This window comes from Corythoichthys intestinalis, chromosome 7 (assembly GCF_030265065.1).
Source record: "Corythoichthys intestinalis isolate RoL2023-P3 chromosome 7, ASM3026506v1, whole genome shotgun sequence".
In the NCBI taxonomy this organism is placed as follows: Eukaryota; Metazoa; Chordata; class Actinopteri; order Syngnathiformes; family Syngnathidae; genus Corythoichthys; species Corythoichthys intestinalis.
Window position 1 is genome coordinate 45,957,973 of NC_080401.1, and position 25,968 is coordinate 45,983,940.

The 25,968-nt window shown below is 37.4% G+C and overlaps 1 protein-coding gene across 1 annotated transcript in view; it reads right to left on the reverse strand.

Annotated features, from left to right (window-relative positions):
* The window catches only part of LOC130918794 (guanine nucleotide-binding protein subunit alpha-11-like), a 63,101-nt gene extending 37,688 nt beyond the window's left edge, over positions 1 to 25,413 (reverse strand). The window contains exons 1-2 of the mRNA XM_057840855.1: positions 25,202 to 25,413; positions 8,245 to 8,408 (exon numbers count right to left, since the gene is read on the reverse strand). Coding sequence (XP_057696838.1) covers positions 8,245 to 8,395 — 151 coding nt within the window. The 5' untranslated portion in view covers positions 8,396 to 8,408; positions 25,202 to 25,413. The remainder of the gene's footprint in view (positions 1 to 8,244; positions 8,409 to 25,201) is intronic.
* Positions 25,414 to 25,968: the final 555 nt, after the last annotated feature.

The following is a 25,968-nucleotide window of genomic DNA, read 5'->3' on the forward strand; positions in this document are numbered from 1 at the left end:
ATGATGTTTAGCTACTCTCGCTCCGTTCCGTCCCGAAGACCGCGCGGCGCGCTGAGTGTTGTGTACTCCCGCTTTACTTCGCATATTTCAATAATCGGAATTTGGATGTTTGTGAATCGTTCTCGAATCTTCCACGACCGAATCGCGAATAATCTAAGAATCGGAAATTTTGCACACCTCTAATGATAATGTTACATGATGCATGAACAACGAAATGCGAATGTACTGTCCTCACCAGAACGCTACAGCTCGGCCCTGGCTATACAGCGAGCTAAACTCCCAAATGACGATGCTGGACGTCCGTATAAATTGCTGACTTTATTCTGGCCGTCGTTATGACACCATCATTTGAAGAGTGAAACTAAAAATAGAAATATTACAAATCAATTTCGTTCTCGATACCGAAGAGGTTGGCATCAACGTAAATAAATGATAATTAGCTTCTATTACAGCAATGACACAAACTGTTAGCATGCGTTCGCTAGCATTAGCACATCGTTCAAACATCCACACAACTGTCTTGAAGTGTCCGATCGCAGGTGGAAAACACACAACAACAACAGAAAAGATGATATATACAGGCGTTGCCTCTGTAAAGATATTTTACAAGCATAAACAATGAACGTAGGTTCGCAGCCGTGTTTTTCTCGCTATCTCTCTAACCCGCCCACTCGCTCGAACGCTGCGTAGCTGTCAGTCTTCTTCTGGCGTGTGAGCGCTCTTCTTCGCGTAAACAAGTGCGAGTGTGCCCCCACTTGGGCGTGAAAGCGCCACAAACTAAAAGCATGCATTTCAATATTAAAAAGTCAATAATGCAATTGAACACACATTGCCAAAGGTAGAACACGAACGTGGCCGGTATGTTAACGTAACATAGCTATTAAGAGTTATTCAGATAACTATAGCATAAAGAACATGCTACCGAACCATCAGTGTCACTCCAAAACACCAAAATAACATGTGAAATTATACAAAAATGTGTTAATAATTTCACACATAAGTCGCTCCTGAGTATAAGTCTCCTCCCCCAGCCAAACTATGAAAAAACTGCGACTTATAGTCCGAAAAATACGGTAGTACTGATGTGTTCTAAGTTTTAACCTTTGCGCTGTTACCTCCTCTTTCACCTTAAAAAATATATATATGAAATGAAATGTTGGTTTTGTTCGTAGGGTGCGCTACACACATTTTTGCATATTTTGATTTTCCCTTTTTTCTTTTACATTTTATCAAAGTTTTCACCAGTTGTCACTTGGCTGTTGAGTTTTGAAGCATTCTGAGGGGGTCAAAATAGGCTCAAAGCGTTGGCGGGACTAAGAATGACTGCTAGGGGGCGCTACATTGTGTATTTGGAATTTGTTTTTACACGGTATCAAAGATTGCACTTGTCTTGACCTGCCTGCCGATTTTGGTGCATTTTGAAGCATTCTAAGGGGGTCAAATTAAGCTCAAACGGGCTGCAGAACAAATAATAACTATAATAATAATAATAATAATAATAATAAAACCGAGGAACCACTATAGGTTACCTAAAAAAAACCTTGTCACGGGCATGTCCATACTGTTCAGTTATGGATGTGTTCTAGATCAAATAAAATAAAATCAACTTTTATTTGTTTTGCCCACCCACGCCTGGCATCCTGGTAACTCCACTGGGGTCAGGGCTATATTTCTCACCAATATGAACTGAATTCATTGATAGGCTAAATGATCAATGCAATATAAATCAGTATTGACTTTTGCTAACTTTGAAGTGTTTTGGTTCAGGTCATAAACCGTTCGATTCAAACCTTTGTTTTCAAAAACTACTAAAGAAACATTTGAAAACTTCCAGAGTAAATGTCTGGATTGTATTAGCAAATTTAATTTGCAATGATTTAACACAAATTATATTAACATACACAAGAAATAAAAACTTGTTGATCATCAATTAAGAATCTATAAGGTAGGGTGACCAAACGTCCTCTTTTGTCCTCTTATTACACGCTCTCCAGAGCGTCCGGCCAGGTTTCATAAATTCATGAAAATGTCCAGTTTTTCTGATTTTCACGGGACCAATTTGAACGGAATCCTTCCGGCCGCTAGGGGGCAGTACCTGCCTGCATTAACATGGCTCCTACTAGTAGGGGCGGGAAAAGGAGTAGATTTTCTTCTTGTTTTTTGTTGGCAGTTTACTTTTTATTTCATGGGGAATTACCACCATCTACTGACGGTTGACGGTTTGGCGACAGATAGACTACGGTAAGGAGTTCAATAAGGATTTTTAAGACCTGGCTCCATACACCTTTCTGTAAGTTTATCTCCTGTTAATGTCGATCACGTGTCTTCTGTTGTATATTGGGTTATATGTGTACACAGAGATGCAGTATATTATATGAGTCTTGTAATTGTTCTGTGTTTATTTGGTTGAATGTTAGTATTCTAAGTAGCTCTGTACCTTATGAGTTTTTTTTTTTACAATTAATACGTATATAATGACAACTGTTGACTTCTGTCGGAGATTTGTACTGGCGCAATCTGTAAAATCCCGTTTGGTGTCGCATCATTGCGCTGCCGATGATCGTAAACTTTTATAGTAAAGTTTGATTTTGCCTCGGCTCTCGGTACTCGCTACTAGGGTAGCTATCAGGGAGCTCAGCAGCGCTAGGCATTATGGGCAATGTAGTTTTGAACTGCTGCGTTTGGAAACATGCTGGTTGAATAGGTTGTCAATTTGTTTCGGTTATTGATTGTGTACAATCTAGAACATTGAATGAGAATAAAAATTGAGTGGGAATAACAATTTGTCAACGACAATTGTTGTGATAGTAATTTATAAAAATGTTGAGTTGGCACATAGCCTACTGTGTGTGTGCATTGACTGGACTACATTTCCATGGGTCTTCATTATACTAGTATTTTTCTTTTTTAATCATTATTCGGGTTTTTTTTTTTGTGTTTTTTTTTTAAATATTTAAACATTTCCATATAGTATATAATATATACCAGAGGTCACGGAACCGCAGACCTCGGTTCCCCAAGCCGTCTAGATCGGATCTCAAGCTGTCGCGACTAATGCACGTTGCAACAACAAAACTCATTTTTGTCTGCGAGTTTGCAGAGCGGAGGTGGGCAACAAACAAAAACCTTAGCGGTGACGCGCGTGAGCCAGCCAATGGGAGTGAAGCATTTGAAAGTTATTTTTAGAAAAGCATGTCACACACTCGCTTTCCAGACTCCGTGGAGTGACAGCCAAATACTGAGCTGAATGAAGTTGGAGGAAGATACGAAAAAGGTACGGCAAATGGCGTGCTCAAAACTACGCAAGATTGATGCAGAAAAGGGTGTTTAAGGAGGAGTGGACCAACACATTTTTGTTCATTTTACATGGCGGCAGCACAGGACAGCTATGGCTCTTCTGTTCAGAGACGGTAGCGCTTGTAAAGAGCAGCAATTTGAAAAGGCACTATGAGACGAAGCTAGGCATGTGCCGGTATGAGATTTTGACGGTACGATAACCGTGAGCAAAAATACCGCGGTTTCACGGTATCACGGTATTGGAATTATAGCTCCAAAATTTTGAGATGTATGGTTTAAAAAAAAAAAAAAATTTTTTTTTTTCAGAACATATTTGCAAATTGGAACATGAATATAATGTGAAAATAAATTAATGTGAAAATAAATAAATTAACAAAAAATAACAAATATTTTATATAAAATTAAAATAAATAGAACCTAGACTATACCCACAGCCACAGCTCAAGTTGCTCAATATTAGAGCAAGAACAAAATAATTGCTATAAAAAAGTAAAAACACTTCTAAATAAAATTAAAAATATATACTGTATGACTTTTTTTGAGGGGGAGAAGCTAAAGTTTTGCCATTTTCAGCCACTGTGTCAACTCTCTTCTACATGATGTCATGCCTTTGTGTTAAAAAGAACAAAGCATTCATAAGTTAATAAGTTAGTTAAAGATGTAGAAGTTAGTTTTATAAGTTAGTTAAAATGTAAATATTGTTGAGGAAAGGTTTCATCTAAAACAAAAAGTGAGGAGTGAGACCTCCTTCCTCAATTAGCGATCTTTGACGGGATCCTTTTTTTTTTTCCTTTTTTTTTTTTTTCTCCCTCCTTCCTTTAAGCTTGTTTCTCACTCAGCGGCTGTGAGACATAAAACGTTGACGAAGCTGCCCTCCCAGCTTAGCCTAGGCTAACATTCGTCTTTGTAAGTTGTAGTTAGTTTGTATATTGAATTTGAAAGGAAAATGTGTTTTGTTTTTGGCGACCTTTTTCATGGTGCTACTGCTATCCTGTTGAACCTACTCACATGTGGAAAAATACAATTGTAAACGGTTTAAATGTATTCATTTGTATATTTCACCACGATTTGAGAGCTCAATAAATTGAAGAAAAGTACGCCTTGTGTTTGGAGGATTTGGTTTTGGGTTTGCTGGCTGTTTAGTGACACTCACGGCAACAAACGGGAAGGGGTGAGCGGTGCCGCACCAAGCCACTTCGGCTGCATTTTGGCACATGAAAAATAGCGAATACCGTACTAAGGTATGACGGAAAATTTTAGTGGTTTTGAAACCGCGACGTTTTCACACCACGGTAAACCGTGAAACCGGTAACCGGCACATGTCTAGACGAAGCACGCAGCTTTTTCGCAAAGTTTCCCTATGAACTCTGCCATCCGTTCTCAAAAAATAGCGGAATTAAGGGCTCAATATGATCGCACCTCAAGGCTCGTGGTTCATTCATTCACTGCACAGCAACACGCAAATGAATGCTCCCTCAGAATAGCGTGGATATTGGGTCAAAACAAAAAGTCTTTCAGTGACGCACCGATTGTCAAAGATTGTATGAGGGCAGTTGCTGAAACTTTGGTTCATGGAAAGCAAAAAGAAGAGGTCGGTCAAAAAATAAAGCAAGTCCCCCTGCCAGCATCCACAATTAAAAAAAAAAAAAAAAAAAAAAGTCTTGAACTTGCTCTTATGTTGCTATTTAATGATTCAATTAAAGCACTTTTTTTGTTTTATGCATCTTTTATATATTATTTACATTTTTGAATGTTGTAATTATCAGCATGGCCACGTAAAGATACGTTTGTATTTTTTGGAAAGAAAAAAAGAAGCATTAAAAATATTTCCGGACCAGAGATTGTTGTATTTTTTTAATTTCAGACCCAGAGGATTTTCAATTTATGACCCCTGTTCTAGATTGTACACAATCAATAACCGAAATAAACTGACAAGCTATTAAACCAGCATGTTTCCAAACGCAGCAGTTCAAAACTACATTGCCTATAATGCCTAGCGTGGCTAAGCCCACTGATTGCTACCCTATGTGCGCTAAGAGTACGGGAGCCGAGGCAAAATCAGACTTTGCTATAAAAGTTTACAATCATCCGCTGCGCAAAGATGCGACACCAAACGGATTTTACAGATTAAACCAGTACAAATCTCCGACAGAAGTCAACAGTTGACATTATATACAGTGGGGCAAATAAGTATTTAGTCAACCACCAATTATGCAAGTTCTCCTATTTGAAAAGATTAGAGAGGCCTGTAATTGTCAACATGGGTAAACCTCAACCATGAGAGAATGTGGGAAAAAAAACAAAATCACATTGTTTGATTTTTAAAGAATGTATTTTCAAATTAGAGTGGAAAAATAAGTAATTGGGGACCTACAAACAAGCAAGATTTCTGGCTTTCAAAGAGGTCTAACTTCTTCTAACGAGGTCTAACGAGGTTCAACTCTTTACCTTTAATAATGGCACCCCTTTTAACTCATTATCGGTATAAAAGACACCTGTCCACAATCTCAGTCAGTCACACTCCATATCCCACTATGGCCAAGACCAAAGAGCTGTGGAAGGACACCAGAGACAAAATTGTAGACCTGCACCAGGCTGGGAAGACTGAATCTGCAATAGGTAAAACACTTGGTGTAAAGAAATCAACTGTGGGAGCAATTATTAGAAAATGGAAGACATACAAGACCACTGATAATCTCCCTCGATCTGGGGCCCCATGCAAGATCTCACCCCGTGGTGTCAAAATGATAACAAGAACGGTGAGCAAAAATCCCAGAACCACACGGGGGGACCTAGTGAATGACCTACAGAGAGCTGGGACCACAGTCAGAAAGGCTACTATCCGTAACACAATGCGCCGCCAGGGACTCAAATCCTGCACTGCCAGACGTGTCCCCCTCCTGAAGAAAGTACACGTCCAGGCCTGTCTGCGGGTCGCTTGAGAGCATTTGGATGATCCAGAAGAGGACTGGGAGAATGTGTTACGGTCAGATGAAACCAAAATAGACCTTTTTGGTAGAAACACAGGTTCTCGTGTTTGGAAGAGAAAGAATACTGAATTGCATCCGAAGAACACCATACCCACTGTGAAGCATGGGGGTGGAAACATCATGCTTTGGGGCTGTTTTTCTGCAAAGGGACCAGGACGACTGATCTGTGTAAAGGAAAGAATGAATGGGGCCATGTATCGAGAGATTTTGAGTAAAAATCTCCTTCCATCAGCAAGGGCATTGAAGATGAGAGTCTTTCAGCATGACAATGATCCCAAACACACAGCCAGGGCAACAAAGGAGTGGCTTCATAAGAAGCATTTTAAGGTCCTGGAGTGGCCTAGCCAGTCTCCAGATCTGAACCCCATAGAAAATCTGTGGAGGGAGTTGAAAGTCCGTGTTGCCCAACGACAGCCCCAAAACTTCACTGCTCTAGAGGACATCTGCATGGAGGAATGGGCCAAAATACCAGCAACAGTGTGTGTAAAGCTTGTGAAGAGTTACAGGAAATGTTTGGCCTCTGTTATTGCCAACAAAGGGTACACAACAAAGTATTGAGATGAACTTTTGGTAATGACCAAATACTTATTTGCCACCATGATTTGCTAATAAATTCTTTAAAAATTAAACTATGTGATTTTCTAGTTTTTTTTCCCCATATTCTGTCTCTCATGGTTGAGGTTTACCCATGTTGACAATTACAGGCCTCTCTAATATTTTCAAGTGGGAGAACTTGCACAATTAGTGTTTGACTAAATACTTATTTGTCCCACTGTACGTATTTGTCGTATAAAAAAAAAAGTCATAAGAAACACAGCTATAGAATATAATACTAGCATTCAACCAAATAAACTAACGCAGGACAAGACTCATACAATATACTGTATCTCTGTGTACACATATAACCCAATATATAACAGAAGACACATGATCGACATTAACATGAGATAAACTTACAGAAAGGTATATGGAGCCACTTTTAGAACTCCTTACTGTAGGTTGATCTCTCGCCAAACCGTCAGTAGATGGTGGTAATTCCCCATGAAACAAAGGGTAAACTGCCAACAAAAAAGAAGATCTACTCCTTCTCCAGCCCCTACTAATAGAAGCCACGTCAATGCAGGTAGGCCCTACCCCATAGCGGCTAGAGGGATTCTCTTCAAATTGGTCCCGTGAAAAATCATAAAAACCGGACATTTTCATGAATTTATGAAACCCGGCCGGACGCTCCGGAGGGTACCTCATAGGAGGACTTGTCCGGGCAAAAGAGGACGTTTGGTCACCTTATCATAGTAGAAAATGTTTTCTCCACTTGAGGGCCCTCATTCTGTTTGGATGAATGACACTTCATTTCTGTAAATTTTTTTCTCTCGCTGGAATTCAATGATTTCTTTGTGTATTGGTTTGGATTGACATAGTTATGTCATATGTTATAGTACAATAGTACAATATAATAATAACAGTTCATATAGATAACTTTGTGCATAGAAAATACAAATAAATTTGTTAGAAAAAAAAAAAAAAGAAACATTGTAAGCAGTCACTCACAATGTTAGTCATTACCTAAGTATTCTTTTCACTAAATAATTTTTTACTTGTACTTCAGTAAATTTTTTGGTTGACTACGGTAGTTTTTCTTTTACTTAAGCAATATTTTTCTAAAGTAACGCTAATCTTACTTGAGTACAATTTTTGGCTCCTCAAACCACCTCTGGTAACATGTTGGGTCAATTTTGGAGTAAATACTAGCATTTGAATCTTAAGAGAATTAGCGAATGTCTAGAGCAAAATGAAGATGAGTGAATTTTCCTCAAGACCTCTGCTCAGAAAATGTACATAAACTGCGATTTTTCTTTTTTAAAGGAAATTAATGATGCAATCAAGTGCCAAACTTGCGTGACAGTTGTGCATTCGTAATTCAAAACTGAAGGACAGGAAAGGAGTTGGCTTCACTCACCCAAAAGGAGAATTTTGACCTCGCGCCTCTCCATTTGCTTCTGCTTTCTGAGTTGGTGCCGGATCTCCTTGTCCACAGCGAGGGCTCTCTGCTCCTCCTCAGAGAGGCAGCATGTGCAGGTGCGCCGCAAAAGGTCCGAGAAGCCCGCCATGGCCACGACCCTCCTGACGTCAAACCATCCACATCACATCACTTTATTCAGTGAAAGACAAATGAGTTCTATTGTCGTGGAGGACACGGGAATGTATGTAAAATCTTTTAAACCTGCTTTAACCCTCCAATATTGATTTAATCATTCATTATTATTATTATTAATAGAATTATTACGAGTAGTTATTTCAGTTAATCATTGAAATCGTAATTAAACATTTCGAATTTTACTAGATGGTTAAACGCAGCATAATGTATCATGCGCCCCTTTCTGACATATTCCTGTTAAGTCCCAGGATTTTAACAGGCAGCCCTTATTTCATGTCCAAAAAGGCATGGCTTCCACACGGAGTTCCCCAGGGATCTGTTCTCAGCCCTCTTTTATTTTCGCTTTTTATTGCCTATTGGTTCTGTTTTTAGGAAACATGGTGTTTTATTTCATTTGTATGCTGATGACTCTCAGATCTATTTTTCAATGGCGCAAAATGGCACTTTCTGTCAACTCATTGAATGCCTCAACGATAAAAAGTCATGGCTTTCACTTAATTTTTTAAGTTTAAATGACAGCAAGACTGAAATCATGGTGTTCAAACCAAGTAGCCAGGCCTCCCTGAATGTTGACCTCGGTTCATTGTCTCCGTTTCTTAAGAACTATGTGAAAAATCTAGGGGTCCAACTTGATTCTGATTTTAAATTTGAGAAGCAGATTTCTTGTGTTGTACGGGACTGTTTTTATCAGCTTCGCCAGATTGCTAAAGTAAAATATATTGTTTCACACTCTGATTTGGAGAAATTAATTCATGCTTTTGTCATAACTCGGCTGGATTATGGTAATTATTTGTATGCATGCGTCAGTCTGGCTGCACTGGCCCGTCTGCATCTTGTACAAAACTTTGCTGCTCGACTCCTAACTAGAACCCGCAGGCGCGAACATATCACCCCGATTTTAGCACCTCTTCACTGGCTTTCAGTACATTACCGAATGCATTTTAAGATATTATTATTTGTTTTTAAATGTTTGAATAATCTTGCGCTGCCATATCTGTCAGAACTGCTTCAGCCTTACAGTCCAACCAGAACCCTCAGATCAGCTGACCAGCTGCTTCTAGTAGTCCCAAGATCAAGGCTGAGCTCAGGGGAGGCATTTGCGGTGATGGCGCCCAGGATGTGGAACCAATTACCACTTACTATTAAACAGGCCCCTTCACTTACACATTTTAAGTAACGCCTCAAAACATTTTATTTTTGTTCAGCTTTTAATGTGCAATGACTGTTAATGACCTCGTCTTTTATTCTTATGTTTATTTTTTGTTTTTATTTATTTATTTTTAATCTTTGAAAGTTAACTTATTTTGCTGTTTTATGGTATGTAAAGCACTTTGGACTCCTTGACTGATTTTTAAACTGTGTTATACAAATAAAGTTAATTGATTGATTATGTCTGAAAGGAATTTGCCGGGTCGACTGACACGGAGGTAACATGGGCATTTACCGGGTCACGTCCTAGTATAATGTCTGGGACTTCACCGGGACATGGCATGCATCAAAGCAGCCGGTTAATTCCACGGTCACAGCGCAAAGGCTGATGACTTAAATATCATGACGGGCCGATCGTCATTTCCTCTATCATCGCAGTAAGATGAAAAGCGGTAAACAATCATCGCACTTAACAATAGAGATGTCCCGATCCGATATTTGGATCGGATCGGACGCCGATATGGGCAAAAAAATTCGCATCGGTATTGGATCGGAACACGGGAAAAATTCCGATCCAGACTTCCGATCCAGTTTTTTTTTTAAAGTCCGGTCCAGGTTTTCCAGCGCACCGATTTACATAATCCATTCCAGTTTTTGCTTCGGTTTCCCTAAAATCTGGTCCGCATTTTACGGCACACCTTCAACACACTACATTTACATTTACCGAGAGACTTTATCGGTAAAAATGTCAGCTGTGTGGGATCATTTCACCTTAAAGGACGACAAAGACGAAGAGGCAGAATGCAACATATACCACAATAAAGTCAAGCGTAGTGGTAAAGCTGTAAGAAGTTTTAATGCAGCCAACCTAATCAAGCATTTAGCGAAATACGACCACAAACAATATGAGGAGTATGTTAAGAAAACCGAAGACAAAAATAAAGGTCCTAAGCAACTAACACTGGCAGAAACTTTTGCTATGCATGACAAACTGGCACTCGACAATCCCAAAGCCCAGGGAATAACAAGAGTCATTGCTGAAGAATTCATTCTGGATGATGAGCCATTATCTCACGTGAGTAAAGACGCACCATCCAACACTTACAACCATGGTACAACATGCCCAGCCGTCATTACATCCTTGAGCGATTCGGCTGTGGAAGATTCGAGAACGATTCACAAACATCCAAATTCCGATTATTGAAATATGTCAAGTAAAGCGGAACTAATACACAGCGCGGTCTTCGAGACGACATGACAAACTGACCGCATTGCGTCCCAAAAGTAAACATAATGCTTGTCATAGACCCGGGTAATGCCAATGCTCAACTCACGGCTTTAGCTCAACTCATGCCGCTGGATAAAAAACACAAGAATACCTGACTGCTGCTGACAGCAAAACTACATCAACGTCGTTTTACTGGAGATAATAGATATCATATGTACATAGAACTAGATGCTACACGACAGACTCGACTGCGTTAGCAACATTGAAGTATTGAAAACCAGATGCGTTAGTAAACATCCGCCATCTTAAAGCAGAAGACTTCCCTAGTAGGCTGTTGTGAACCTTCCAAGCGAACCTAATTAACTTTTTATCTGTAATACTCCTAAATCGGCAAAATCTTGACTTGAATCTATCTTCAAAACAGTTTTTAAAACTTTCACATGTCGAAAGTAGACAGAAGGAAAATTATGGAATTACGGGAGCAATTTTAACAACTTCAACAGTTGATTCGCAAAATTAAATGAATTGAATGTAGTTTAAAGCTGCTGATACAGAATGGGGACTTGAGTATTTTATTTACTGTTTTAAAATGTTAACTTGATACTGAAATAGTCGTTTATTTAAACCTGAGAGGCTTTTTATACAATTTTTGTAACTAATGCACGAAACATTAAAAGCATCTAATAGCTTGGGGGATTTGTGGGATTTTCCACTGACAGTTTACAATATTATTTGCGCGTTTTACTGACTGACTATGCCATTTCTGTTTGATATTTATAATGTTTTGTGTTTGTCACTGAATAAACAGGTCAGTTTCTTGGTACCAACCGTTGTGTGTTATTCAAACTCACCTAATTCAGCTGGCTAGTTGTTATCAAGAGTACTAAAACCTTTTTCAACATGAGTCTGACAACTAAGTAAGGAGGCTAAATAACTTTAAACTTGAACACATGCTCAGATAGGTCGGTATTGGTATCGGCCAGTGTCGGTATCGGATCGGAAGTGCAAAAAATATCGGTATCGGATCGGAAGTGCAAAAACCTGGATCGGGACATCCCTACTTAACAACATGGTGGCAGCAAAATGAAACTGGAATCATACCGAAATACATGAATAAATACACACGGGAAAAGTCTGAAAGTGTCCAATTCCAGGTATATCTGCCCATGTCTGAAAGTCAAGACACTGGTAAATCCCACGTCACATTACACGGAAGTTTGGCTAATATAAATCTGAAAGGGGCTTTGGTCTTCACGCCGCTGCCTTTGTGTAAACAGGCTGAGCAGCCAGAGAGAGAAATGCCCCGCCCCCTCAATTGTTTACCTTTATTCAGTCAGTTTTTGTTACATCAATGGAACCCAAAATTGACCCACAATTTAAATAAACAACTTGTCCTGAATGTTTGGGCTAAAATAGCTCGTATATACACAAAACCTTTGCATTTTAAACTTTTTATTTAATATGTTTTAAATCATGTTCTTAACTGTTGCACATGTGCCTATAGGTGTAGCAACCCTAATGTCAGTGGAGAAAAACAATGGTCAAGAAACAACAATAAATACATTGGAAAAATTACTGAAAATCCATCCATCCATCCATCCATATGTGTAATGCCTTAAATGTACTCCATTACATTTACTTGAGTAAGTTTATGAAAAAAATGTACTTCTCAGAGTAGTTTTACTAAGCCATACTTTTTACTTTTACTTGAGTAGATTTGAGAAGAAAAAAACGCTACTCTTACTCCGCTTCTTTGGGTCTTTACATTTTTCCTCTTTGTTATACATATTAGATTTTTTTTTTTTTTTTGCCAGCGATGCCAAGAGTAGCTCTACCAATTTCAGCAATAAGACGTCGCAATAGCAATCATATGACTCCATTACACCAATCTAACAAAAGCTTGCTGTTCTATGATCACACCAGCCTGTTCAATCACGTGGCGTCTTTAAAGCACCGTAAAAAATGAAGTATTTGACATAGCCCTTTTTACACGACAGGAGATGTGAGCCTTTTATTTCATAATAGTAACTCTTGAGGAGCTATTCAAACTAGGAACTGCTGTCTTATTCCTCTACTAGAGAGCACTCATGCTCTTTGGACAAATAATGCTTAATTTCTGCCTTTTTTCTCTCGCCGGAATTGAATGATTTTTTAAATTTGTTTTTGGCTTAATGTGGGTATGTAATGGGTAGGCATGTGCTGGTTTCACAGTTTACCGTGGTGTGAAAACGTCGCGGTTTCAAAACCACTTAAAATTTTCCGTCAAACCGTTGTACGGTATTTGCTATTTTTCATGTGTCAAAAATGCAGCCAGAACTGGCTTGGCGCGGCAGCGCTCACTCCTTCCCGTTTATTGCTGTGTGTGAAAGTGACACTATCGCCTAGACAGCCAGCGAACCCAAAAACAAATACTCCAAACATAAGGCGTACTTTTCTTCAATTTATCGAGCTCTCAAATCGTGGTAAGTGGAATATACAAAATGAATACATTTAAAACGTTGTACAATTGTATTTTTCCATGTGTGAGTAGCTTCCAACAGATTAGCACCATGAAAAAGTTCGCCAAATTTCAATTTCAATTTCAATATACAAACTAACTAAAGCAACTTCGTCGAGTGTTAGAGCCGCAGAGTGAGAAAACAAGCTTGATGCGCTTGAATGAAGGGGAAAAAGGGATATCAAAGATCGCTAATTGCGAAAGATTATCTTGCTCTAAGCACAAATCCACGTTCGCGGGATCAAGGAGAGGTCTCACTCCCAATGTTTTTTTTTCTTTTTTTTTTTTTTTTTTAGAGGAACCCTTTCCACAACAATATTTACATTTTTAACTAACTTATTAACTTATGAATTCTTTGTTCTTTTTAACACAAAGGCATGACATCATGTACTCAAGTTGACACAGTGGCTGAAAATGGCGAAAATTCACTTGAGCTTTTCCACCCTCAAAAAAAAAGTCATGCAGTATACATTTTTAAAAAATTTATTTAGAAATGTTTTTACTTTTTTATAGAAATTATTTTGTTCTTGCTCTAATCTTGAGCAACTTGAGCTGTGGCTGTGGGTGTAGTCTATTAGTTATATTTATTTTAGTTTTATTTAAAATATATATTTTTTATTGATAATTTACTTATTTTAACAATATATTCATGTTCCAATTTGCAACTATGTTCTGGGGAAAAAAATCCTGTTCAATGGAAAAAAAAAAAATTAACCCATACATCTTAAAATAACTCATTTTGGAGCTATAATTGCAATACCGTGATACCGTGAAACCGCGGTATTTTTGCTCACGGTTATCGTACAGTCAGAATCTCATACCGGCACATGCCTAGTAATGGGTTATTGTACAGTATCATTATAACAACAGTTCATATAGATAAGTTTGTGCTGAGAGAAAAAAAAACATTGTTTAAAAAAAAAAAAAAAAAAAAAAAAAGCAGTTACTCACAATTTTACTCATTATTTGAGTATTCTTTTCACTGGATACTTTTTTACTTGTACTTGAGTACATTTTTTGAATGACTACTTTTACTTTTACTTGAGTAATATTATTTTGAAGTAACACTAATCTTACTTGAGTAAAATGTTTGGCAACTCTACCCACCACTGGTTAAAACTAATACATACTTGTAATTTATATCTACAGTACTTATATGCATTTATTTTTATTTTTTTTACATTTTTTTTTAAAGATGAGCCAAGTAATTTGAAGAAAAATATATACAGGATTTAAGTAAAAAAATATATACATACATACTATCACGAAGCATTGCTTCAGTTCTCAAGCATCATAGATAAGCATTTACAGTATGTTCAACCACTACCCACTGCATCATGGAGGAAATCTTATCAAACTGATGCATCTTAAGCTGCAGTTTGTGGCCACATTTCAGCATAAAAAACTGAAATCTGAGTTGGGACTTTACTGAAATACTTGTGACTTGGCATGAGTTCCCTATTGTTTATCCCTATTGAAATAGTGCATAATGAAATCTCTTCATTCTTCTGGAATAACCCTGCTGCGTTTCAACTCATTTACTTCCAGTACTAGGATTACCTTCTCTCTAAACAATTATTCTGTCGTGATTTGGGGTGGGATTTGGCACGGCTTCAGTACAATCTGGGTTGCCCACATTTTATTTTTACCGCTTTTCGACACTTTAGTTTCATGTCACTGCAGGAAATAAAACAGTGCTGTATTGGCCTGAATATAAGACGGCCCTGATATAAGACGGCCCCCTCTTTTTCAAGACTCAAGTTTGAAAAAAAGACTTTTTGAACACCAAATTAATTTTTATACAGAAAATAAATACAGTACATCTGAAACAAATGATTACAACAATATATTTGCGAGAAAAAGCATGTTATTTTGCCTCATTCAAATCTTAATAGCTGAACATTTAAATATGTAAACTAAAGTGTAGGGCTGTCAAAATTATCGCGTTAACGGCCGTTAATTAATTTTTTAAATTAATCACGTTAAAATATTTGACGCAATTAACGCACATGCCCCGCTCAAACAGATAAAAATGACAGCGCAGTGTAATGTGCCCTTGTTACTTGTGTTTTTGGGCGTTTTGTCGCCCTCTGCTGGCGCTTGGGTGCGACTGGGTTTCAGCACTATGAACGAGCATTGTGTAATTATTGACATCAACAATGGCAAGCTACTAGTTCATTTTTGATTGAAAATTTTACAAATTTTATTAAAACGAAAACATTAAGAGGGGTTTTAATTAGGGCTGTCAAAATTAACGCGTTAACGCGCGGTAATTAATTTTTTAAATTAATCACGTTAAAATATTTGACGCAATTAACGCACATGTCCCTCTCAGACAGTATTCTGCCTTTTGGTAAGTTTTACAGCAAGGCGTTTTGTGCTGTCTAACAGCGAACTCTTGTGGTCGCTTTGCGACATGGTTTATTTTTTTCTTGCCGGTTCAATATGGCTGCACGATGTCTCTGTTGTGCTTATATGATCCTTGGAAAAGATTTGTCCGTAAGTATGGTTGTTGTAAAGAATGTACATATTATGTTAATAAGCGAAATGTTATATTTTTTGTATGAGACGCTTTTTGTTTATGTTTAGTCAACCTGTATTGCGTGCTAAGCTAACGTTGTTGCTAATGCAATGCTTGTTTACTTTTTTTTTGTAGTTTTACGTAAACGGTCTAAAGAGGACAATGGTTTGAGGCCATTTTATTAATAAATCAGATGAAAAAGGAAGAAGTCTGATTATTAAGGCGTCGTTCACTAGCTGTCTAGCTTTGGAAAAAGTAGATGCTTCGGAGTGAGGACAGAGTCAGGACAGTGATAGACAGATTTAAATGACAGTAGAGTGAAATGTCCACTACAGTCCTTATGTACCGTATGTTGAATGTATATATCCATCTTGTGTCTTATCTTTCCATTCCAACAATTTATTTTACAGAATATATATATAATTCACAGAAAAATATGGCATATTTTATGATGGTTTGAATTGCGATTAATTGCGATTAATTACGATTAATTAATTTTTAAGCTGTAATTAACTCGATTAAAAAATTTAATCGTTTGACAGCCCTAGTTTTAATATAAAATTTCTATAGCTTGTATTAACATTTATCTTTTAAGAACCACAAGTCTTTCTATCCATGGATTGCTTTAATTGATGTAATAATGTTAATGCCATCTTGTTGATTTATTGTTATCATAAAGAAATACAGTACTTATGTACCGTATATTGAATGTATATATCCGTCGTGTGTCTTATCTTTCCGTTCCAACAATAATTTACAGAAAAATATGGCGTATTTTATAGATGGTTTGAATTGCAATTAATTACAATTAATTAATTTTTAAGCTGTAATTAACTCGATTAAAAATTCTAATGGTTTAACAGCCCTACTAAAGTGCAATCACATTCATAAATGAATGGCTTCTGGTTTTTGAAATGTAAATAAACCAATCTATTGTGATAAAACAACAAAATTGCAATAACTGTATTAACCATCAAAGTGAAATCTAACTGCAACTGTAGTCTTGAAACAATTCTGAATAAGGAAAAACATTGTAATAAAATAATGCAAACTGGTAAAACTTGTGAGTAGCTGAGATCTGTCATGACAGAACATCGCTTCAATGATATCTGGCGCCATCTAGTGTCGTGAATGGTTATAACGTCTAGACCACGAATATAAGACGACCCCCTCTTTTTCAGTCTAATTTCAATGCAAAAAACACCGTCTTATATTCGGGCCAATTCGGTATTTCCCAAGAAGTGTGTTTTTCGGAGGAAAACAATGCCTCACATTTGCATTGTGAATGGAACAACACGCCAAATGAATTGATTAGGTAAGGTATAAATTCTTTCAGGTGAAATTGACTTACTGACAGATTGACATTTTAGTGATTCATTGACGGTGAATTAAAGTGCACGTCTTTACTAATTCCTACTTCCTTCTAAAAAGAAAATATCCAGGCTGATATTTGCCCAGCACGGCAAAGAAGCAGTGTGTGAAAGACATTATCCTCCTGTTATATATTAAAATGATTTGATTAAATGATTGGGTGAGATCTAAAAAGATCTTGATCATCTATAGGGCTAAGTACAAACAGGGCCAGCCATAAGATGGAGCAACCTGAACAATGGTCCATTCGAACATGTTGCTAAGGATATGGAGAAGCTAGAAAATTTCTATTCCTTATCCTGTGAATTACTCGATGATGTTGGCTGCATTAATGATTTTTGTCTTGTGCCCGCCTGTAACCCACAAATTCTGTGGCATTAGTAATTGAAGGTTCTTGTTTTTTTTAAACTGTTTACACTATCAGCAAAGCTATGAGAACGTGTCAGTAGTCCAAAAGCCAACTCAATAAAAACAACAACAAAAAAAACACCTAACCTTATTTTTTCAAACAATTCTTTTAAGTGAGTGCAAAACATAATTAAGAAAAAAAAAAGGTATTGTTTTGTGTGATGGTGCACTGGTTGTAGACTTGCCTAATGTTGGTGCAGTAGACACTCAGCCAATGTGAGTGGGAATGTAATCTGATTACTTTCGTTCAGTAACGAGTAAACTAACGCGTTCATTTTTGAAAGCCAGTAATCTGATTAAAATTTGTTTCCTTAGTGCCTGTGCCTTACTATTTTGTTTTTTCCTCATGATGTATGTAGAATAAAGAATACTGTAGTCATGTACGAAGAGAATCTGAATAGAAAATATTGCTCTTGAGTTTGGCAGTGACATCGGATATCACGTTTTCTCATCGGGGGAAATAAAAACGGGTCACGTGTATTACCATGCTATAAGGGCTGTTGGTGGCCAACATCAACTGGCTACCTCTTAGGATGCTAACAGTGGAAGACGTAGGAGAAGAACCACAAACGGCTGCATTTGCTTATTGGACATACAGCCATGACTTCACATTTCTCTCCAATAAAGATGACCAAAAATATCTCCGCGCGTCGCCAACTTTGCACTGGTTCAAAAGGGCAGTCGACCGCTAATAACTCTACATGTAATTCAAGGAACCACTTGGAATTACAGTACAACGCGACAAAAATCGAAACAAAGCCATCAGGTACCGAGACAGCCAGCACTTTTACAGTTTATAACCAGCTTTTACGTACATTTTATAGTTTGTAACCATAGGCGGAGTGTGACTTTGTGTGTGTGGGGGGGGGTGGACAAAAGAGCGAGTCAAAAGTAAAAAAATTTGGACACGCCTCATCATTTGTGCTTTTTATATATTTTCACTACTATTGTAAATTCTCACTGAAAATATCAAAACTATGAATGAACATGAGGAATTATGTACTTGAAAACAGGTTTTATATTCTACATTCTTCAAAGTATCCAGCAGGTGGCAGGTGTCTCCGAACATTTGGCCTATACTGCATGCATTATGAAATACTTTGTAGGATTCTTGTTCATATCATTTGTTTTTGTTGTTTGTTTTATTGCTTTACAACTTTTATAGACAGCATTTTAACGGCTAGGTCTTTATTTTAAAGGGGGTGTTCAGAATTTTTGACATTAGGCTTATTTTTCGAGTTGGCGGGGGTTTAATTAGTCGTTGGAGTTGTTTTGAACAAATTCCGTGCAGTTTGTCAGTTATTTGTAAATTTCAGGGCTCCGGAGTGGCTGAGCTAGCGCAAGTCAATGGTGGTTGAAATCAACTCAATTAATTAACTAAACCCCTGCTAACTCGAAGATAAAGCCTTATCTGAAAAATTCAATTACATGCAAGGCAAGGCAAGGCAAATTTATTTTTTATATAGCACAATTCAACACAAGGCAATTCAAAGTGCTTTACATCACATGAAGACCATAAAAATCACATTTAAATCAACACAACGTAAAAACCAAGACAAAAGATCGCATTTAATCACAGAATAAAAATAAATAAAAATAAAACAAAAATAGAAATAAAGCAAAAACTACTACTACTAATAATCATTGAAATCAGCAATGGAGATAAGCACAAGAGGAATAGAAGGCAGGTAGATTGAAATATATAGACAGTTATGGATATGCAGTGCTAAACAAAAGCGTTTTTAGCCCTGATTTAAAGGAGCTAACAGTTTGAGCATACTTCAGATGTTCGGGTAACTTGTTCCAGAGGTGAGGAGCATAATAACTAAATGCTGCCTCACCCTGCTTGGTTCTTGCGATGACATTTTTCTGTTGTGGCAGGAAATGGAGAAAAATTGGGAAAAATAACTGACAAATTACTTTTAAAGTAACTTAGTTATTTTGATAATAAAGTAATCAGTAAAGTAACTGGATTACTTTTTGAGGAGTAATCAGTAATCAGTAATTAAATTACTTTCTCAAGTAATCTGTGACAACACTGTCCGTCTCTATGTGTGGCCTAAGATTGATTGGAAACCAGTTCAGGGTGTAGTCTTTTTGCCTAAAGTCAGCTAGGATACGTTCAAGCTGAGCTGCCACCCTGAACAGGCTAAGCAGTATATATTAGTGATGCACGATAATACATTTTTCAACCGATATCGATAACTGATAATTTCCTGCCCCTTCCGCCCGATAACCGATAATGTCACGCCGATAATTCTATTCAAATATGTATGTAAAATTTTAAAGTATACAAAGATCAAATGTTACTGTGCAAAAATGTAATGCAAAAAAACTTTTTTTTCCACATCAAATGTGAACAAGTAGTAAATTCCAACAACTAAACAATGGCAATGATGTTGTGTAATGGTAAGCTTTTGGCAACAATTAGAGAGTAAACACCCGAGTTGCACAAAAATGCCTTTAAAAGTAAACCATTCCTAACATATATTACATTACTACACTGCAAAAACACCTCCTTAAAACTAGCAGAATTGGACAAAACTGTTGATTGCGCACATTTGGAGGCTAAATCAAGTATATAATTATTGGATTGCATTATCGGTTGAATTTCGTTTTATCTGGATTATCTGTGTGACGTCATAATTGCCATTATCGGCCGATAATTATCGGTGACCGATATTATCGTGCATCTCTAGTATATATGTTTTGTTTTGTTTTGTTTTTTTTTGTTTTTTTAGCTAATAGGAATTGAATCAGTAATTCAAGCATACTAGGGGTGTGACAAAATATCGAAATGGTGATATATCGTGATACTTTGTATCCCAAAAGGTTATCGATATGCTTCTGCCAAGAATCGAGATGTCGTTTTGAAAAGGTGTCAATGTGTAAAAAAAAAAAAAAATTTAATGAATCAACAAGTTGCTACCAAAATCTTCCACCATAATAGTGTCTCAGTTAACTCTAAGGCTGCATTAACGGTGCTCGACGCCCAATCCATTTAGACTGAGAACCAAGGGCGTAGGTTTGCATAGGGACGGTAGCGACATAACACTACCAACTTTTCAGGATGCTCAAACTGTCCCCACCCACTTTAAAGGCAACCTTATTTATAAGTATAATTATTATATAATGACTTCAGTTATATTGGTAATTAAGATTGTCTCCCAATATGTTGTAGGGATATAATTGACCCTACCATTATTAAGTGAATTATTTTCATTATGTTGAGACTTACATTTACCCCTTTTCACTGCTGGGTGTGCCAGTCCATTTTTTCCCCTCAGATTCACATTTGATCGGCTGATTACTTGCCCCCCCCCAACACACACACCCACACAAACACACACACACGTACTCACAGCCTCAGCCCCATGCCACCTCCTCCACTCCCTTCGAAGAGGAGGGATATTAGAAGTTTTTGGGGTTTTTTTTCCCCACCAGCTGCAGCCACTGTATTTAATGTAAAAAGACGTCAATGTCGTGGAGGTAATTTTTCTACTGCAAGTCCGACCTGTATCAGCGTTAGCATAACATTAAACTGTCTGAATTTGCTAACCTGCAAAACTTGAGTAGGAAGCTGCTTCTCCTGTATGTATTTTCTACTGTTAACGTTAAACTGTGAGAAATGTAGTAAACTGAGGTTTATCCCTTTCTCACGAATTTTTGTTTTCATTTTATTTATGTGGTTTTAAAGCAGCCCAAAGGAGCTTTCTTTTCTTTTTTTTTTTTTTTTTGTTGAGTTTGGCTGTGCTTGTGGACAAAAGCAGTAGTGTCTTACCGGAAGGAAGGCTGATATTTTATTATTATTTTTTTAATCCGTTGCTAAAGAGTTCTTTTTTTATGTTATTTCTAATGTATATTTTTATATATTATAAATATGTTATATTCATTTCTCAACAATGTTGAGTGGTCTTAAGACAAATGTTTATTTTTTTGCATTCCTGGATAGTTAAGAGATTATTAACAACTTTGTATTTATTATGTATTTGAATTAGGAGTGGGTGGGAACCTCTTGGTACCTCACGATACGATACGATTTGCGATACAAAGCTCACGATAACGATAATCTGACGATATGGCGATACAATAATTATCGATAAATTGGTCAGGAAATCATTCTACGATATTCTACAAACAACTAATAAACTGAAAAACAAGCTTCTGCTGTGAATTGTAATGAGTTTATCACTGGTAGACGTCCGATCCATTTGAACTGGGAGGGTGGCAGCGAATGAACATTCGTTCATTCGCTGTCATCCCTCCCACTTCAAACGGATCGAACATCTATGTAGGCCTGTCGCGATAACAAATTTTAGTGTGCGATAATTATTCTCATAACTTATTGCGATATGCGATATTATTGCACCCCCCCCAAATTTCTTTTTAACCAATTTACAATAACACAGTGAGAATACAGTATATATTAATAGATCAAGTACACCCATTTAAACGCGATAAATATTTACTCTTAAATTCAAAAATACTTTTTAAGAAATCACAACTAAAAACAATAGACCATGCCTCTTAAGTAAAAAAACAACAATATTGATACCACACAGAAACACAGAATAAATAAAATGTGTTTAGGAAAAAAAAAAAAAAAAAAATTGCACTTAATAACTTAAGCATTTAGGCAAATGAAAACTTTTCCCGTCATAGCTTCTGCAATGCTGTTCCATAGGGATACAACGATACAGTTATGTCTTGAATCGGTACGATTTTTGATATGGGGGACACGATTTTCGATCCGATTCAATACATTTAACGCTTTGTAAAAAAAATAACAATTATATATATATATTTTTTGGGGTTTTTTTTAAATTTATTTATTTATTTTTTTGCTAACGAGCAAAAATTAAATTGCCATCATATAAACATGCATTTTAGTGCGTAATATTTATGTGCTTACTTCTTACTGATCTGAATTTTTTTTTTTTATTAAAGTGCTGAGAACAATATTTACTGTTTGTAAAGTGAGGCAGGGCACACTTGATTGCTACAGCTCTCTTAGCAGCTAGGTTTACTACATGAGCAAGGCATCCTATTTGTGGTCCGAATCCATCTCTTTCACGGACTGAATTAACAATATTTGCAACATTATCTATAGTCACTGGTATGGATTGATTTGGCCCTCTTAACTTCCATTCAGTCATGACAGCTTAGAATTCATCGATGTAGTATATGGACTACGTGTCCCATAATCACTCTGGGCTCACGTAGCCAATGGCATGGGATGTAGTACATCTAGTTTGCCATTTCATGATGTCTAGTGTGTGCGCGCAATGCCGCGCATAAAAAAGTTAGCAAGCGCCGCTGAAGTCATGTCTGCTCATTACTACACAACACCAGCATATGACAATCGACTTTCATAAACAGGACGAGTTTGAAGCAGCTGTTCGTTGTCAAAGCGAGGTTGTTCGTAGCAGCCAAGTCAGTAACAATGTTTTGGCGGACTTCGTTGTGCCGAAAAATAGCCGCCCCGCGTGAAATGTCACTCCTGACGGGAGCGCCCACACGTCAACAACACCGGCGCGCCATAGATGGTCCACAGTCACTCCGGAGCACTGACACGGCCGGTACACGTTGAACAATAGGATATAATGGGAACGACTGGCTCCGGCGCTAGTTTTTGCCGGACCTGGAACGAAGATGCATTTTGCGCAGTTGGTAACGAGGAATCCAAACTTTTAACAGCACGTCTGCCGCACGCGCGCACGCACGTGCACGCGAGGCGATAAATCGCAGCGGGAAAATTACCGCCTCCATTTTTATTTATCGCGCGATAAATGGAATTATTGCATATTGCGACAGGCTTACATCTATGGCCGTCAGTGGCAGCCAATGCCAGGCAATGAGGTCATTTTGGGCCATCTAAGGTCATTTACCTGTTGATTTTCAGTTACTTCCTGTTGATTTTGGGGTATTTTATGGGTCAATTCCTGATTATTTTAAGTTACAGAACAGGAAGTGACCTGGGAATCACCCAAAGGAATAGGCAGTGACTCAAACTCAACAGGAAATGACCTGTAAATGCCCTAAAATGAACAGCAAGTGACCTGTAAATGCCCTGAAAATCGGACAGAATGACTGAACGCTGTGGTTTCGAATGAACAAACGTTCCCAGTCTAAATGGATTGGGCGTCGAGCACCGTCCATGCAGCCTTAGTTAATTGAGACACTATTATGGTGGAAGATTTTGGTAGCAAATTGTTGGTTCTTTTTTTTTTTATTTTTATTTTTATTTATTTATTTATTTTTTTTTTTTTAGACATTGACACCTTTTTAAAACGATATTTCGATTCTTGGCAGGAGCATATCGATAACCTTTTGGGATAAAAAGTATCACGATATATCACTGTTTTGATAAATTGTCACACCCCTAATTTGAATATAATTTCAGTTATGTTCAAATAATAAAATATAAATTTGCTAATTAAATCCAGACATTTATTGTGGAAGTTTTCAAACTGTTTCTTTAGTAGTTATGAAAACAAAGGTTTGAATGGAACAGTTTATCACCTGAACCAATACATATGAAAGTTAGTATAAGTCAATACAGATGTATTTTGCATTAATAATTTAGCCTATCAATTAATTTGGTCTATATTTGTCAGAAATGTTGCCCTGACCCCCATTCACCTGATCTGTTTGGTCTTATTAATGTCCCGTCCCCAGCAAAAAGTGTACATGCAGGTTATGCTGTTATATCGTCCCTACCAATGTTGAGACCAAACCTATGCCCTTGCTGAGAACGTTCTATCATTCAAAACCAGAGCATTGACAGTCATTCTGTCTGATTTTCAGGGCATTTACAGGTCACTTGCTGTTCATTTTAGGGCATTTACATGTCAGTTTCTGTTGAGTTCGAGTCACTGGGTCATTTGGGTGATTCCCAGGTCATTTCCTGTTCTGTAACTCAAAATAAACAAGAAGAGACCCATAAAATACCCCAAAATCAACAGGAAGTAACTGAAAATGAACAGGTAAATGACCTTAAATAGCCCAAAATTACCTCATTGCGTGGCATTGGCTGCCACTGCCGGCAATAGACATTCAATCCGTTTGAAGTGGGAGGGATGGCAGCGAATGAACATTCGTTCATTCGCTGTCACCCTCCCAGTTCAAATGGATTGGATGTCTACAAGTGATAAACTCATTCCAATTCACAGCAGAAGCTTGTTTTTCTGTTTATTAGTTGTTTGTACAATATCCCAGAATGATTTCCTGACCAATGTATAGATAATCGCTGTATCGCCATATCGTCAGATCATCGTTATCGTGAGCTTTGTATCGCAAATCGTATCGTGAGGTACCAAGAGGTTCCCGTGAAACATTTTTTTAAACTTCAGTTCAGCCTGTATTATCATAACAATTCTGATGCAATGGGTTTGACTCTGGTCTTCCGACTTTCCCCAGAATCAGACACTAGCACTTCTACTTAAGTACATAGTGTGATTTTATTTTTCCACCTGTATGCATAACATCCAAGTAATGGTTATTAGACTAAATGCAATTGCTTTGTGAGTTGAAGTTAGAGTTCAAGCGTCATCAGGAATAATACAATTAAAAAATATTCCAGTACCTTTGTATAAGCCCAGTCTGTCACAGTCCAAGCATCTTCTTCACACTATCCATGTCTCGGCAGATGTCCGGTCCGGTCCACCTGCAGCTGATCGATGCCATTCAAATTCTACCTTTATTTTGACACGAACCAACCTGCTTCTCGGGTAAGTCCACCTCGCCTACGCAGGAATGTTCCGTGTCCACGCTCTGTGCCGCAAGTGGAATGCGCTCTAGGCGACGGCGCGGCGACAACTTGGTAAGGCGACCACACATGGGCCGGAAGAGACACAGTCGAGGAGAGTGGATTTCAAAATAACATTATTGCAGGTAGGGTACAAAGGTGGCAAACACAATTTCATACTCACACTAAAGTGCACTTAAGTAAATACAGGATTTTGAGATTCTTGAGTAGAAATGGTGAATCAACTACTTTAAAACTGCAGAATAAAGTACTCCAATACAAAAGCTCTGATCATGTCAATTAGGGCTGCAGCTATCGAATATTTTAGTCTGAAAATTCTATCGATTAATCGAGTAATCGGATAAAACATTTTTAGGTAAATAGCAATTATAAATATACATGAGAAAACAAGACATTTCATCCAATATTTAACCATTTTCAGTCAATCAATGTCTTTATTTTCGATGTACATTGTTGAAAACAGCCAACAATTTCATCTAACTAGAATTTAAAAAAAGACTAATTCACTGCTTTCACTCAAAAAACTTTTAGATCTTATAAAAAATATACACAGGTATATATTATATATATATATATACAGTGCC